The sequence below is a fragment of the Ruditapes philippinarum genome, unplaced genomic scaffold (assembly GCF_026571515.1).
Source record: "Ruditapes philippinarum isolate M1 unplaced genomic scaffold, ASM2657151v2 ctg191_1_1_1_1, whole genome shotgun sequence".
NCBI classification, from domain to species: domain Eukaryota; kingdom Metazoa; phylum Mollusca; class Bivalvia; order Venerida; family Veneridae; genus Ruditapes; species Ruditapes philippinarum.
In genome coordinates this window covers 1-18,970 of record NW_026865167.1, presented here as the reverse complement: position 1 = coordinate 18,970, position 18,970 = coordinate 1, and the positions used below count along the sequence as shown (strand labels likewise).

The following is an 18,970-nucleotide window of genomic DNA, read 5'->3' as shown; positions in this document are numbered from 1 at the left end:
ATTAAAGAACAACATACCTTTAGGACATGTCGTACATGATGGTGTAATGTAAATTGGTTGACATTAAAGAACAACATACCTTTAGGACATGTCGTACATGATGGTGTGATGTAAAATGTTGGCATTAAAGAACAACATACCTTTAGGACATGTCGTACATGATGGTGTGATGTAAAATGTTGGCATTAAAGAACAACATACCTTTAGGACATGTCGTACATGATGGTGTAATGTAAAATGTTGGCATTAAAGAACAACATACCTTTAGGACATGTCGTACATGATGGTGTAATGTAAAATGTTGGCATTAAAGAACAACATACCTTTAGGACATGTGGTACATGATGGTGTAATGTAAAATGTTGGCATTAAAGAACAACATACCTTTAGGACATGTGGTACATGATGGTGTAATGTAAAATGTTGGCATTAAAGAACAACATACCTTTAGGACATGTCGTACATGATGTACCATCTGTGCTGTAAGATCCTGATGTACAAGTGCTGCAAGCAGTTTGAGCTCCATTTGGTTCCTCCCCGGAATTACAGTTCTAAAATATACCATGCTCAAATATGACAATAAAATACTAGACAGACAAACATAGAAGTAACAGTATTACAATGTTGGTTCATTATTTGCACATATAAAAAATCACAGATATTAAACATAATAAAATTATAAACCTTTAGGTTCAGAGATTTTTTTGTAAGTAGACATTAGAGCTAAACAATTATGTTTGCAATTTTTTTTGGTAAAAGATAATAGTGGTAGTTACAACAGACAGGTTTTCATAACTGTTGAATTTTTTTTTCACCAATATGGTTTTCATAAAATACAAATTAATTAGCTCAATACTATACCATATAATTCATTTAACCATTTAGCACCAAATTTTCAGTCTACAGTGACTATGAGAGAAATTCACTTACCTGTGGTGCAGTAGTGGTTGATGAGCAAACCTTTCCTGTTGGGCAAGTTGTACAGGAAGTTTCACCCGCTAGAGAATATTCACCACTAGAACAAGCTGTCTGTGATGTACTGGTACAACTGTAACCTGCTGGACATATCGTACAGGCCGCTGCTCCTCCAGTACTGAATGTGTTTGCTCCACAGCTCACACAATCACCGGAGGAGGTTGCACCTGTGCCAGAATAGTAGGTGCCGGCAGCACATGGCGTCTTAGGTCCACCTGAGGTTCCAGCACAACTGAAAACACAGAAAAACACATGTATAGTTAACCATAATATAAGATTTTTCAGCCCGAGTTTTAATTAACAACACATTAAAGCATTGAAACTTTACTGCTGAAAATTCCTTATGATTCTCTAGCTGTTTATGCAATATTTTTAGCACTTGGCATTTGTTGTAGGACAATCATTTTGACTCAATTTTCCTAATTCCTTGACTGACTAGTTTCCCAAATTCAGGGTGGACCCAAGTCCCTTTCAAAAGAAAAGGGTGTTAAAACATGACAAATTAATTTTAAAAAGTAGTCTAACATGTTAATTGTGCATTATAACAAAAAAGAAGATAACTTATTAACATAACAAGAGTCTATTAATGAAGATACCTGGGAGGAGGATAGAACAACATGTCAAACACCAGGGTTGCTAGATCTAAATTATATAGCCATTTATTATATGATCTACTTTACTTTTGTCTACAAGATCTTCATCGGGTTATCAATTAAGCATTAGAATGGCTATAGACATGTACCACATTATCAAAGCAAGTTATTCTGTTTAGTAATGTTCAGTAAGTCATAATGTGTCGTTATGTTTATACTGAATTTATTTTAGTTTGATTGTGTAGGATGCTATAAGCTTAAAGACAAACTTTCGAATCTGTTCCTGGAACCAACCAGTACTGAGCAATAAGTGTAAAGTTTCTTGCTCAAGGAAACAAAAATTTCCCCTTTATGTGGTTTGAACCCATGCAATATGCTGTTTCTGTACCAACATTAAAACATTACCTCTACTCATAATAAATAACATAAAAAAGAACATGTATCATTTTACAATTTATCATGAATTTAAACACAAAGCATATCATGACGTAATAACAATATTATTAAAAGGCGTTATCAATCCATTTAAACGTAATAAGAGCTTCTTTTATGTCAGAAAATAGTTCTAAATGTAGTGATACAAAAGAGAACATTAATTGTAAATTGTCTGCACTGAAAAATCAATTAATAAGACTCCATGCATTTAAATCAAATGTCTATAAATTGTGACGTTTGAATAAAACAAGATTGCATTTGAGAAAAATGCTATGCCACCGCATGGTTCAAATTTCATAGCTGTACATCAAAGGACAAGAAAGTAGGTCACATCATCAAAATCTAAGTCACCTGATATCAAAGTTCAATTTTACAACTAAAACTGTGCACATGGTCAAAATGTCGTTGCTGTACATCAAAGGGCAAGGAAGTAGGTCACTGTCCCCTTGGGCAAGGCAATAATTTTGACCTAAGGGTTTAATTCAAAACAATTTTGATACAGGTTCACCAAACAACATTTCAAGTCAAATATCTAAGCTATAGCTTCTCCCATTCAGAAAACATTTGTTTTATTTTCTGTTTTTACTATGTGTACATAATGAGAATCACTGCCCCGGGGCAGGGCCAATTTTGACACCAGGGGAAAAATTTGAACAACTTTGGTAGAGGACCTATAAATGATATTATATATCAAACATCAAAGCTCTATGCCTTGTACCTTCAGACAAAAATATTTTTTTATTTTTTCACTATATGTACATAATGAAAATCAATGACCCCCGGGGAGGAACCAATTTTGACCCCAGGGCTATAATTTGAACAATTTGCAAGAGGTTCACTACACAATGTTTCATGCAAAATATCTTAACTCTAGCCTTTGTAAATTTAGAGAAGATGATTTTTTAAGTTTTTACTATATACATATAAGGAAAACCTATGGCCCCCCGGGGGGGGGGGGCTAATTTTGACACAAGAGGCAAAATTTGAATAACTTTTGTAGAGTACCTTTAGATGATATTATTTAACAAATATTAAAGCTCTAAGCCTTGTACCTTCAGACAATAAGATTTTTTTATTTTTTACTATATGTATATATTGAAATCAATGACCCCCAGGGCGGGGGCAATTTTGACCCCAGGGCTATAATTTAAACAATCTTGCTAGAGGTTTACTTCACAATGTTTCATGCAAAATATCTAACCTCTAGCATTTGTCATTTGCAAGAAGAAATCCTTTTAAAGATTTTACTATAAGTTTTTAATTTTATTCATATAAGGAAAACCAATGACCCCGGGTGGGCCAATTTTGACCCAATGGCTATAATTTGAACAATCTGGGAAGATGTCTACCAGACAATGCCTAATGCAAAATATCTAAGCTCTAGGTATTTTGGGTCTTTACAAGAAGGTGTTTTAAGTTTTTACTATATATACATATAGGGAAAATCAATGACCCCGGGGCGGGGCCGATTTTGACCCAAGGGCTTTAATTTGAACAATCTTGGTAAGGGTCTACCAGACAATGCCTTATGCAAAATATCTAAGCTCTAATTCTTTTTGGTTTTTACAAGAAGGTATTTTAAGTTTTTACTATATGTATATAGTGAAAATCAATGACCCCCGGGGCGGGGCCAATTTTGACCCCAGGGCTATAATTTGAACAATCTTGTTAGAGGTCTACCAGACAATGCCTTATGCAAAATATCTAAGCTCTAGGCCTTTTGGGTCTTTACAAGAAGATTTTTAAAATTTATTCTTATAATTCCTTTTGGAATCGCTATATGCCACCGCATCGCAGATGCTGCGGTGGCATAAAAAAAACACTTCCTAGTCAACAAAATATAAAATTTCATTAAAAATAAATACACTTGAGTTAACGTAGATTGAAATGTTTTTTATAAATTTAAAAAAATCAGGAAACTTTTTAAATTTTAAATGTTTTAAAAAATTAATTACAGGTATTTTTAAAAATTGTTCATACTTTTTTTATAATAATAGTTTGCTGCTAACAGGTTAATGGTTAACCATTTAACTGCTGGAACCAAAATAGATCAGCCTTTGCCACCAGTATAGAGCCAGGCCAGTCTGCACATCCAAGCAGTCTGACCTGGGTCCAAGATTATAAATAAATTTTCTGAGCTCAAACACAGATTTCATGTGTTTGATTGGTCAGAAACTGCCACAAAATGTTCACTGACCAATTAAAATCCTGAGATTTGAAACAGAACTTGGAAAAAAAGTTTTATAACCTCCAGCCCAGGCTCTATCCGGTTGGCAGCTCAATTTTTGTATTTTGATATTGAAATCCAAATAGACTGTTTCAAATTTAAAGTTGAACAGATCCATTATAGAAATACATAGCAGGTTAATATACCTAATAACAAAAAGTTTAAACAGTGTCTAAACATTTCAAAATACAATTAACCTTTCCTCGCAAGACATACATCAACTTCCCCTGATTTACCCTGCTCAATATGAAGATGTTGTTTGTGTGCAAAATAAGATATCAAAAGTAAATTAATGATTAAATTGATTAAGTTGCAATAATTTTTCAATTCAAAGGCTCAACCCAAACGATCACGATCAAATTATTTTACAAGTAAAATCAAATAGATAAACGGTGCATAATCAAAAGGTACCAATCAATACTCGGTGACCTCTTTAACGAGATTTCAATATCCCTGCCCATGTCTTCTTTGATAATAATAACCTCATAGTAATAGCCATTCTCTTGATGACTGTCATGGGTTATGAGTATCAGTCTGTTAAATTGAACTTTAATTGAACTCAATTAATGAGTGTTTTGAGTCACACCTTTTCATTTAATGTAAAATGATAACTGTGAGTATAAAGAACAAAAAAACTGAGTGTAAGAACATAAAAACTCAAAGCAGACATGAGATATCAGTCAAATAGACTAATACTAGTCTCTATAATTGATAGTAACTTCACACTTTAACTGATAATAACTTCAACAAAACTTTGCCCATTTTAAAACAATAGTTGGCAATATTCATAACTAAAATTAAAATAGTATAGCGATTAGGACAAACAACAGTAAACAACATCACCTTACAACCCATAGACCAAAATGTTCAATGTAAACATGGACATATAATATTTCAAAAAGGTAGACAGTCCAGTGGGCAGTTACTTTTTTTTAAACATAACATGCACTCATTTCTTTCTCCATCTGTCTATTGATTTAATAACTTAATATGAAGCTAGACATCAATCAAAGTTTCCTGTTACCCTTTTCAATATCTTCAATTTAAAATCATTTGTCTGGCAATGATGGAATAATAATTATCATAAAATTAAATTTAAAAGAAAATTAGAAAAAGGGTTGAACCACAAGTTCATATGACATCATATCAGGCTGCAAACAGTTGTTCCAAGTAATATGAAGAATCTTCTAGACTTTTTTCATTGTTTCCATGCCAAACAACATATCAATTTATTTGGTTATCAATTCTTTCAACACTTAAGTTTTCCTTACAGGCCCACATGGAAGATTGGGAAACTTGATTAATAAAGCCTTTACTTACTCATTTACTTACTTAATATATAAGGCCTGATGTCGGAGTGGTATTGCTATGTCCATCTTATGTTTATGTGTTGTTTACTGAGTGTACAATTCATTCAAAGTACTGGTCAAATGGCATTAAAGAATTAATACTCAACAAATGTATATGTACAAATTCAAACACACAACTAACAGCTAGAAGCTACCTTTATTTAGTTGTATAGAGGCTAACAATTTTCGAGACAAGGACACTTGTTATCAGTAAATTTCCACGTAAACAATGCCACAACAATGACTGAGTTATTAATAAAAACTTAATATGAAATTAATATAAAATCAATTAGCTGATTCTGATTACATTTTTCACATGTCATATCATTATAATTACCAACTGAACCAATCATTTTAAAGTATGTAATCGAGCAAGTTTTACTTGACCACCCCATGTTTACTGACACAATATAACATGCTAATTATTTCTTATAATGTCAATAATTACTTTACACTGGAAATATTTGCTCAGTTTAAAATGACTGAAACACTGTTTATAAATCCTTAACAGTCAACTGAAGTTAACAGGCTATTTTCAATTTAAATGAAAATCCTTGTTTACTGGAATGTTTAATTTCAGCAGGAAGCATAATTATTTGTTGATATAAAGTGACTGGCTGTTATTATATACAGTGGCTGGCTGTCATTATATACAGTGGCTGGCTGTCATTATATACAGTGGCTGGCTGTTATTTTAACAGTGGCTGGCTGTTATTATATACAGTGGCTGGCTGTTATTATATACAGTGGCTGGCTGTTATTATATACAGTGGCTGGCTGTCATTATATACAGTGGCTGGCTGTTATTATATACCAGTGGATAGCTTTTATTATATACAGTGGCTGCTGTTATTATAAATAGTGGCTGGCTGTTATTATATACAGTGGCTGGCTGTTATTATAAACAGTGGCTGGCTGTTATTATATTACATGGCTGGCTGTTATTATATACAGTGGCTGGCTTTCATTATATACAGTGGCTGGCTGTCATTATATACAGTGGCTGGCTGTCATTATATACAGTGGCTGGCTGTTATTATAAACAGTGGCTGGCTGTTATTATATACAGTGGCTGGCTGTTATTATATACAGTGGCTGGCTGTTATTATATACAGTGGCTGGCTGTTATTATAAACAGTGGCTGGCTGTTATTATATACAGTGGCTGGCTGTTATATATAACAGTGACTGGCTGTTATTATAACAGTGGCTGGCTGTTATTATAAACAGTGGCTGGCTGTTATTATAAACAGTGGCTGGCTGTTAATATATACAGTGGTGATTAAATTTGGCCTGCACTGGTCAAATTGTTAAATTCAGTCACCCTAGCAGGCTAAATGTTAAGCAAACAAGCAGCATTAATACTAAGGTCTGATCCTGGTGTTAACTTACATATAAAAAATTATTAAATCGGCCAAATACTTTATATCATTGTTACATAATTATATATGATCACATTTTATCTTAATGTTGCTACTGAAACTGCAAAGCATATGCATTGCCAGCTGTAAAGATTCAGGCTAGCCTATTCACATTCTGGCTGTATTTTATTGGCTTACAAACGCCTATCCCTCTATTTTGAAATAGACTTTTCAAATATTAAAGTTTTAATAATATTTCTTTCAGGAAATTTAGCAGTATGAAAATATCTATCCGCTGGTACTGTAAAATGTCTATTTACTTCAGTAAAACGGAACAATACACCAAAGAAGATCGAGTTTTATTGTAAATTTTCTCTAACAGTTTTAATATTTGTACAGCGAGATAAGGCTGCCATATGCGTATATCATAATCGGTGTGCAAACATAATAACAAGTTAAACAAATACTTAAAAATGATACCATAAACTGTTTGAAAAATAATTACTTTTGCTTTGACTGAATATCAGAATCATTATCAAAGAGATGTAAATTCACAATGAATAAAGCAAAGTAAAGAAAATAAATTACAATGCATAATAAAAGAGAATATTAAATGATTTGAAAATTTAAAACCATGCTGAATAAAACATTTATATATTGATTATATAATTATGTATCACTGTGAATAAGTGCAATCTATTAAAATATTTTTAAATCACATTTCGAACTAAGCCAAGGAACGTGTCTGAAAGACACAGATGCCCTATGACAGAAATATAGAACAAACAAAATTTCTGATGACCTTTGACTTTTAAAAGGAGTTACGGTCCTACCAAGACACACTATCTCAATTTGCTTAACGTTTTTGACACCTTATTTCAAAATCCCTTGGTGCATGACAGTTATGGACAGGACAAGGTTTTCTAACTGCTGACCTTTGACCCCTATGTGTGACCTTGAAGCTAGGGGTCTTGGTCTTAAGCATGAACACCATCTCATCATGCTAAACTTTGTGCCAAAATGCTTTAAAATCCCTATCATGACAGAATTACTGGCTGACAAGGTTTTCAAACACACATGCGGACAGACGGAAAGGGTTAATATACCCTTGCCATTATCTTGGCTGGCATAAAAACTTTTTTATCAAGCTTTTTTTAATAATAACCTTTCATATCCCACAGATAATACCCGTTACTTTATCTCTTTCAAAAATATCCATCTACTTTGCTTAAGATAAAAGATGTGGTGTACGAGCTTTTTTTTTTTAATCTTATTCTTTGATTCAAAGTATAAACACAATTGTTATAAATATCCAAACACAGAATACCCTAAATGTAAATTGAAGATTTATTTGATTTTCTGAAAACTTAAAGCTGCATGCATGCCTCCTCTGTGATAATTTCAATGAAAACTTTAAAAAAAAAAATTTTTATCAGTTAAATATGTTGATAAACGTACAATAGGTGATTGAACCGCATCAAAAGCACTTACGATCTATAGAAATTATAGAAATTACTTTTAAAGTATTAAATATTTAGAATTTTTTCATATATGGGGAATAAAATTGTGTTTATTTAAATAAAAATTCTGTTGTGTTTTGCTTGGAACACAAAAGTTTCACCAGGAATGTGATTTATTTAGACATCTCCTAACTATAAATATATATGTCTAGACTAAATTGAAGATTTTTTTCAGTCATTCAGAGGCAAACTGCAGTAAATAATCCAAGAAAACTGTCAACAAATAAAACCTGTGTCTGATTATTACCATACAGACACAAATATGACCATTATTTAAACCACTGTCAACAACAAATATATATGCAGGTACCCTAGTGTTAGCACCTTTCAATTTAAAACAGATTGATATACACATGTATATTATAACATCAAAGTCTTCATGTGATAAAGTTTTCAAAATTTTCTCTTTCCCAACATAATACTGTCTTATCTCAGTCTTAAGTTATAAAGAGTTACTACAGTTTTTGTATTTCACACTCCGTCACCAAAGACAGCGTACTTATACAACAATTTACGTAAATCTTTTAAAGCCCCCCCCCCCCCATTTTAATGACCAAGTCATAATTCCCAATTCTCAATTCTCTGCCATAAAAATCTTCATTCTCTCCTATTATCCACCCAAACAAACAAATACCGTTATGTCAAAAGTCACGTAACTGTTAAATGTTTCGTATATAAATAGCACCCTTTTTCAATTTATTCAATTTTTATCCTCTAAATGTAAATGACTCGTAAATTAAGGTAACAGGAGACATACAATATGTTAATCCTATTGTAAACTTATTTACATTTAATCTAAAATAACACAACTATGACTGTACATGTATTGAAATTCAGTCAATAATAAATTTAGTGTCTTGACAGTTTTTCAAAATCAAACTAAATCCAAAAAATAATCTTTAACACATTTTATTAGAATGAGAAGATTATAATTTGTAAAGTTATTTTGTAACAAAAATATATGTTTGAGCATCAATATTAAGACAAATTTGATTAATATTCTACAATTTTCAATATTTTTTCATGACTCTACAAAAATTAATAAGATATTTGTTGCACTTTTGACAATTCTATCGTCTTGAAGTGTCACATATAAACAGATGTAACCATCATATTTGCCCTCTTACTTGCTTGACTATTTCATATACTACTTATGGACCCCCTGCCACACTTCCTACACCAACCCCTCCCATCCCCCTTCCATCCCTGAGAGCTCATTTATTAAAGGTAATATGGTTATAATATTTTAAAACAAGAGCTGTCCGTAAGACAGCGCGCTCGACTTTTTTATTGCTTGCCAATAAAAAAAGTTTTTGCAGTAAAAGGCAATACAAGAATCTCTGTATTTTTAAAGTGAACAATGGCCATGAGCATTAAGATATTTAGTGAAGAATTATTTTATTATGACATAATTTATGGTAAAGTGAACAAGTGGATAGGAATGAATTTTTTTAGATTTTTTAAGTTTTTTAGTGCTTGCCTATAATACAAAACATTGACAGTTAAGGGCCATAATTCAAATAAAATCTTTGACAGAATTACCTTCTCCTGGACATGTTTGGGAATCATGATTGTAAACAAGTATTCCAACTTTCAAATTAATATCTCAAACAGTTCAGTCAAAAAGTGGACTGGTACTAAAAACTTAACCAAGATTCTAAGTCGATAAAAGGCCTTAATTTTTAAACAAAATCCTTGACAGAGTTACCTTCTCTTGCGTACAGATGGGGGTAATGATGTGAAATAGCATTAAAAGTTTCAAAGCAATATCTCAAAGGGTTAAGGCAATAAGTGGATTTTACCCATATTCAATGTATTTTCTAAGTCAAAAGGGGCATAATTCTGTCAAAAACCTTGACAGAGTTATGTCCTCTTGTCTGTTGATGAAGGTCGTGATGGTAAACAAGTATGGTCAGTTTCAAAGCAATACCTCCAATGGTTTTGAAATAAAGTGAGGTGGTACAAAAAACTTAACCAAGCTCAATACACTTTCTAAGTCAAAAAAGGGCCATAATTCTGTCAAAAACCTTGACAGAGTTATGTACTCTTGTCTGTAGATGGAAGTTATGATGGTGAACAAGTATGGTAAGTTTCAAAGCCATACTTGTAAAACTTCTGAAATAAAGTGGGGTGGTACGAAAAACTTAACCAAGGTGTGACGCCAACGCCGACGCCGACGCCGGGGCGAGTAGGATAGCTCCCCTTTTCATAGAAAAGTCGAGCTAAAAAACGCCATATTGAACATACAGTTTTGTTTAATAATTTAAGCATAGAATATCTTAATACCCTATGGTATATAAATCTAGGAAGTACATATTTTTTAAGAGGTTTTGATGATCAATATTCCCAGGAAAGATAAAATATTTTAAAATAATCGTTACGCCAGAACAAATCCTTTCTTTTTTTAGTCATGGTGTTTATTTTGTGCCAGGCATTAATAATAAGTTATCATAATGAAAATGAGCAACATGAGCTTTTAAAATTTTCAAAAGGGTAGTTTAAACTTACCTGAAGTCTACAAATTATGGCAATAAATAATAAATCTTGTCAAGTTGTATTTTATGTATCTGAAACACTGATATATTGACCATGCAAACCAACATAATGGGTTGCGACCAGCATGGATCCAGACCAGCCTGCGCATCCGCGCATCTGATCAGGATCCATGCTGTTCGCTTAACGAACCCTATAACAAGTAGAGAAACTGATAGTGAACAGCATGGATTCGCGGATGTGCAGGCTGGTCTGGATCCATGCTGGTCGCAAACCCATTATGTTGGTTTTGTCATGGCGCGGCTCAATTATAAGTGAGAATAAAGAAAGGCCTAATATGATATCGGACCTTCTATGTTACAGCCCTGCCAGTTTGACCGCCCATGTTGGTTTGACCAGACTGACTATACAGTATAAACGCTTAATTTTTGAAATTCCTTAAATTGAAAACTTTACAGTTAAATAAAGAAAGTAACTGCAAATAAATTACAGTTTCAATTTAAAAAACAACAACATTATATAGAAATAAACTAACTGTCCTAGGATAGCATTGATAGGTGATTTTATTGTCTGAAGTTATTTATAATGTTGTGTCCGGAACTCATTATGACTATATGTATTATTCATGCAGCAATGTTGGTGCCAACTCTTGTAGCAATTACAACCTATGAATATTTTAACAAAGTGTCTTAATTTAGAAATACCACTACAAACAAAACAATGGGGTTTTTTTTTTTTCTTAGATAAGATTTTTTTCTCTCCATGGTTTACCACTTTTCTAAAATGAGGATAGAAACAAAATTATCTAACCATTTATCATTTTTCAAAAGTGAACATTATATTTTTGAATCTTATAGAATAATGCATATAGAATAATTCTATCGTCATGGTTTGTTTAATAGAAAGAATGGAAATTTTTGTGGTATAAATGATATATATTTACATATTAGCAGAAAAAATGTCACTGCCAAAAAAATAATATTGCAGATATATATGGAATAATCTACCAAATTATCTAAATTACTTCCAACTAATAACAGTAATTTCTATTCTTACTGTATATTTATAAATTCTTTAGTTAAGGTAATTTTAACAACAACAAAAAAATCAAATAATTCATCAAGGTTGTCTCTTTTTTACCGATTTCAAGTCAATTTTTGGCCCAGTTTTAAAGATAACTTGACATAATGTCGGAAATTCAACTATTAACATAATTGAAAGTTAATTGGAAGAATTTTTATCAATAGGTTTCTTTCTCAAATAAATTTTTACATACAAGTAAATTGAAAACCAGCAATTATAATCTTTCAAGGGTCCTTCTAAATTATTATGTGACAGTCGTACTGGCCTCCACTGACAAAATAACCTGAATGTATTTGGTGCACTCCAAGATAAGTGCAGCTAAAAATAGTAAAAGTTTAGAAATTTCTAAATTAATTTGGAAAAAAAACAAGAGCTGTCAGTAGGACAGCAACGCTCCACTATTCTTAGTGTTTGATAGTAAAAAAAATGCTTGATACAGTTACCTCCTCCTGTTTACAGGTTGGGGTCATGATGGTGAACAAGTGTGCAAAGTTTCAAAGCCATATGTCAATGGACTTTGAAAATATTTGAACTATTACAAAAACTTTAACATAAATTCTAAGTCGAAAAAGGGGCATAATTCTGTCAAAATGCTTGATAGAGTTACCTCCTCCTGTTTACAGATTGGGGTCATGATGTTGAACAAGTGTGCAAAGTTTCAAGCCATATGTCAATGGACTTTGAAAATATTTGAACTATTACAAAAACTTTAACATAAATTCTAAGTCGAAAAAGGGGCATAATTCTGTCAAAATGCTTGATAGAGTTACCTCCTCCTGTCTACAGGTTGGGGTCATGATGGTAAACAAGTGTGCAAAGTTTCAAAGCCATATGTCTATGGACTTTGAAAATATTTGAACTATTACAAAAACTTTAACGTAAATTCTAAGTCGAAAAAGGGGCATAATTCTGTCAAAATGCTTGATAGAGTTACCTTCTCCTGTCTACAGGTTGGGGTCATGATGGTGAACAAGTGTGCAAAGTTTCAAAGCCATATGTCAATGGACTTTGAAAATATTTGAACTATTACAAAAACTTTAACATAAGTGGTTACGCTGACGCCGACGCTCGGGTGACTGCAATAGCTCTACTTATTCTTATCGAATAGTCGAGCAAAAAACAAGAACATAATCTTTAAGAATTATTTGGCTTATCTTTATGTTCTTGCTATTTTCATACTAGGTCAGGAGAATGGGTTTAGGAGGACCTGACCCATCCTGAAATTTGGCTATTAATTCTGTATAACCCATTACTTGATATACACTCCTTTTAACGCCTTTTTCACCCCACCTCCCCACCCCTTTTGTTGCTCAAATGGTGAAAAAATGCCTTATTTAGTACCCCAACACTTGTTTTTGTTTCGAGAAATGTTGTTTAAAAAGTGATTACTTTTTCAGCGCCGCCCCCTATCCAAAAGATACAACAGGGGGTTTCACAAAATTCTCATGCGGCAATGGGTTAAAGATACATTAAGGTTTAGATATTAACTCACCTTAGCTTAAAGGAAATCATGCAAAAATTTAACACATTACCAACTCCTGAAACTTGTAATTTAAAATAATAACCCAATATGGAATATACATTATGGTTTACACTTTTTCCAAAATTTTGTGTTTTATCAGGGGACACACGGACAAAATTGATCCTTTTTAATTAATCCTTTAAGGAAATTGCCTAAAAATTATTGGTACTTTTAATATAATGTATGTAATTTGCCTTTTTTCTGTGATTTTATGTTATGAAATTTCATATTTTATACGAAAATGGCTCAAAATAGTTTTTAGTCATAATGTATTGTATTTTATAATCAAATGTCACACCACCAGATTTTGTAAATGTAAATAAGTAATCCATTAAGCTTATACCCAGTAAAAATAATTGTGCCAACAAGTTTTATTTATATCCTTGATCTATATTTATTGTCTACTTATTCCATATAAAAAAGAATTAAAACAAGCCTGTCCACTTAGGTGAATTAGATGGGTTTTTTTTCCTGTTTTTCTTCACCAACACAGTATAGGTCATATGGTGACTTTACAGCTTTACTAGAGGAGGAAGACCTAAGATGCCCTTCACAAACAGGCACCTGGACCTGAGTAAAACCACTGACAATTTGGTCAAAGAATAGTTAACCCGTTACACAACTCCAGCATGGGTAATGACAGTGAAATCCCTTTCTCTGACAATGGATAATTTAAACTCCACAGCAAGACAAGTCCAATTTGCAACTTCAAAGGGGGCATAAAGGTAAATAAAACAATAAATTCTAACTATTAATCAGAAAAAGCAGAACAAATGTGGAACCTTAAGACTTGAGTACATAATTACATGTATGAACTTACAGAACAAGTACACTAAATAAGGTAAGACTATGTTATCATGACATGACCTAATAGAGAACATAAAATATGACTATAAATATATCTTGCTATCTATAACCATAACATATTGTTCCCAATAGATATCTTGTGTTAACAAAAATCAAAGAGAAAGTTTCAAAGATTCTTCAACCGAAAATATTAAATAATTTATTAATGTTCTTTTTCTTTCTTCTTTTTTTAGTTTTCATCATGCAAATGATTTAAAAACTTTGTCAAATGTGTACATGAAAAAATTACTTTCTTCAAATAATGGGTAGTATAAAATTTGATTTATATTTATTTCAGACCTTTCCACCAACACAGTAAAATTAGGAAAAATGCCTTGTGAAAAATCTTATTTGGGAATTATAGCATTACTTTAATAAAAGAACAGCTTATAGACAGTCGGATATGGCATGCATTAAAGATAATTTTATAGGATTCCCTTTTTAAAACAAAATACTTCTTTACAGAAAATTAACAACAACATAAATATAATATACTGACGATTGGGTCCTTTAACTTCTCAATTGGCAAAAATCATGTTTTGGCTTCATCATAAATTTTAACATTATATTTTTGTAGAATCAAATATATTAGAATAGATCAATCAATAACAACATTGTAATGTAAGAAGCATCAGCGATTTTTGTCTGCCAGCCTATGAAAATTTTCCAAACAGAAAGTTCCCATACATTATTTGACATGCCATAAATCTAACTTTAAAAACCATAATACATGTATAATTAATACATTCTTAAATTCATATGTTGACATTTTAATAAAAATGGTTCTTTAAAAGTATAAGAATATTTGCGTTTGAAAAGTCATTAAAATATCATAATATAATTAATACACTCTTAAATGATATGTTGACATTTTAATAACTAGAAATGTGTCATCATGCCACGGATGCCCCCGCATGCAACCAAAATTTCAGATGTTATTATATTTAGTTCCAAATTTGTTTGCACAAATTATTGTTTTCATTCTAAGTTCAAAGCCCTTAAAACTTTTCAATGTTAACACAAACCATTTTCATACAATGTTCAAGGCACTGAAATTATTCAGTCTTATCCTTTTGAAAATAGCATATTTCATATTTGTAGCCAAAATAATGGCTACATACATTTCCACAAAAGTATGAGTGCTGAAACTGAAAGTTCAAAATTTTTCCAATATTCAAGAAAGATAAGTTTGTCCAAAATCATTGAACCACGACCAAATTCAAACTTAAACTGCTTATTCCTAAGATGTATCTATATTATTTTCAAAGTGAAAGGGACATAACTCTGCCAAAAAATCATCGAACCATGACCAAATTCCAACTTGACCTGCCCATTCCTTTGACATATCCATATGTCAAATTTGAGTTGAATATGTAACACTGTTGGGTAGATAATGAACAGAAACTGTAAATTTCATATTATTTTCAAAGTAAAAGGGGCATAACTCTGCCAAAAATCATCGAACCATGACCAAATTCGAACTTGACCTGTATTTTCTCATGACATATCCATATGTCAAATTTGAGTTGAATGTGTTGTACCGTTGGGGAGATAATGAACGGAAACTGAAAATTTCATATTATTTTCAAAGTAAAAGGGGCATAACTCTGCCAAAAATCGTTGAACCATGACCAAATTCGAACTTGACCTGTATTTTCTCATGACATATCCATATGTCAAATTTGAGTTGAATGTGTTGTACCGTTGGGGAGATAATGAACGGAAACTGAAAATTTCATATTATTTTCAAAGTAAAAGGGGCATAACTCTGCCAAAAATCATCGAACCATGACCAAATTCGAACTTGACCTGTATTTTCTCATGACATATCCATATGTCAAATTTGAGTTGAATATGTGCAACCATTATTAAGATAATGAACGGAAACTTGATGATGACGGAATGACAGAATGACGGAATGACGGAATGACGGAAGGACGGAATGACGGAAGGACGGAAGGACGGAACAGGGTAACACTATATGCCCCGGCCATTACATGGCGGGGGCATAAAAATGGTTCTTTAAAAGTTTAAAAAATTTGCATAGGAAAACTCATTAATAGATGTTAAACTGAAATATATTTTATAAAAAATCTGAATTTTCTTTATATAAGTCTACAGTTGATGACAGATCTTTATTAATTCTTTTACAAAAATTAAAAGGGATTTATGTGACAGATATAAATTCTTTTACAATAGTTAACCAACTTTTAGATTTTTCTGTCTTTCTTTTTTACTGTCTAGTTGTTAATTCAGAGGTATGTATGACAAAGGTTCTCTTATTAAACTGTTATATAAATCCGCAGGGAGATCTTAAGAAGTCTTACTGTACATTATAATCCATAATAAAAATAGACTTAAAAACTTAAAATCTTCCGCCCCTTAAAAACTTGGCCGAATATTGATCTCACATAATAAAAAGAATTCTTTTAAGTTTTTATATAAACATCAAACTATCTAACTGTTAATCTGCTATAAAAACTTTTTTTATATTATGAAATATCAAGTAAAAAAACTGAAATAAACAAAGTAAGACTCTAAAATACCTTTATATAATAGAAAACTGACCCAAGATTACAAAACTTGAAGGAATGGCCTGATGTTACATTTTAATAAAACGTTTATTTTCCATTATCTTTTAGCTATGCCATTAAAAGTGCACTGTACATGTTTTCTTAATCTTTATGTAATAAACTATACTGTTGAAAAAAAATATTTTAAAATATTTAACAAAGAGGCAAAAGTAAATATTTATGCTATGAATTAAATGGAGAGAACTGATTTTTATATTTCATTATGTACTGAAATACAGAATAATTCCAACTGATAAGGCATTTTGGGAACTTGGAAAAAAATTTAAAAGTTGAAAAAATTATAGCTACCTTATACATATCAAAAAAACACATACTATAATAATCAAAACTCTCCCCCCCCCCCCCACCCCCAAAAAATAAATAAAAAATATTTTTCTTTCGTGTTTTATCATTTTTCAACAATTGACGTAATAAGATATCAAGAAATGAATGATTCTTTCAACTCTTTCATTGTGCATTGCGATTTAGAGCATAAAAAGGAGACAATCTCCAGAATTTCAAACCATACCATTCTTCCTTTGAATTTAGTTTAACAAATATATCTTACTAGTATCCAGAAGGGCATGTTGTACAACCACTGCCTGATCCCTCAAAAAATGTTCCAGCCGAACATTGTGACTGGCATTCGTTTGCTGTACAGTTACATGTTTGTCCAAATGTCAAGTCTAGAGAAAATAAAAACAAGAATTACAATTACATAATATAAACTAATAATTACAATTATATAATTATTTATATAAACTAATAATTTCAATTACATAATATAAACTAAAAACATGATTACAACTACATGAAATCATATCAACTAAAAAATATGATTTAAAATTACAGGATATAACTTAAAATATGAATTACAGTTTATACATGTTGCTAACTAAAAAAATTAAAATAACTGGATAAATTTCACTTACAGATTGCTGATTAAAAGATATGAATAACAAAGTAAAAGTATGAATTACAACTCTATGGATGTTATTTCAAATGAATATTGCTATTTTAACTAATAAATATTTCATTTCAATGGGATTCAAATAAATTACAAATTAACTTTGCTTAAAAAATGAATAGAACTTATCAAAAAATGACATTTTAACTTTATTTTTTACTTCCACATCTTTCTAAAATTTTGAAATTCAAATGACAGCTTTATGGACAATTTATTTCTATAATTAATTTTTTATCTTAGCAAGTCTAAACACTTTTCTGTTCAGTCATAAACTGGAACTTTAAATATTAAATTTTTATGATTTATATTTTCATGAAATGTATGATATCTTAAGTTGATGAATTAACTTCTTAAATGTTTGTTTCCTTTGCACAAGACTTTTAAAATATAAAAAGTAACCCTAAAACAAATTTACATTTAGTTTGTTTCTCATTAACAAAATAACAATTTATTTTTGTTATCAATTTAGGTATTGCATGTTATCGTTACACCATTTTTTCCATTTTCCATGTAATAAGCATACGGAATTTTATTTTTTAATAAGATCTACTATATATTTTTCAATTACAAAATATTTCTCTGCTATGATCTGAAATGTATGGTTGTAGGACTTAAAATAATCTTTTGTTCAAGCTTCTACATTACTTCTAGAGTAAACAATAACTTTCATAACTTTAGGAAATATAATAATCAATCAATATTATATAAAAACTTACCCTTTTCCAGTCTAATCAAACACAGAATGAATAAGATAAATAAATTGTTTTTCATTTCAAATCAATTAAATACATTCACAATAATAAATACGGTAACGTCAACTTCGCGAACCAGCGCTAAAGTTGCGGTGTCTGCTAAATTTAATTTTTCACATTTTATTCCTTCCTCCGAAACTGAAAAATTCACTTTAAACTTTCGAAATGTGGTGGCACGAAAAGACCTGTGAATATTGATCGAAAATAAGTCCACTGTTCAGGTATTTTCCAATATTTCTCGCGTCCACCCGTTACAAATTGCTCGCACCTGTTTA

General features: G+C 31.3%; 1 protein-coding gene across 1 annotated transcript in view; it reads right to left on the bottom strand.

Moving 5' to 3' along the window:
- Window positions 1-18,963, bottom strand: part of LOC132728082 (uncharacterized) — a 146,952-nt gene extending 127,989 nt beyond the window's left edge. The window contains exons 1-4 of the mRNA XM_060713690.1: window positions 18,660-18,963; window positions 17,545-17,662; window positions 931-1,207; window positions 446-551 (exon numbers count right to left, since the gene is read on the bottom strand). Of these exons, the coding sequence (XP_060569673.1) occupies window positions 446-551; window positions 931-1,207; window positions 17,545-17,662; window positions 18,660-18,714 (556 nt within the window). The 5' untranslated portion in view covers window positions 18,715-18,963. The remainder of the gene's footprint in view (window positions 1-445; window positions 552-930; window positions 1,208-17,544; window positions 17,663-18,659) is intronic.
- Between the last annotated feature and the right edge of the window lie 7 nt (window positions 18,964-18,970).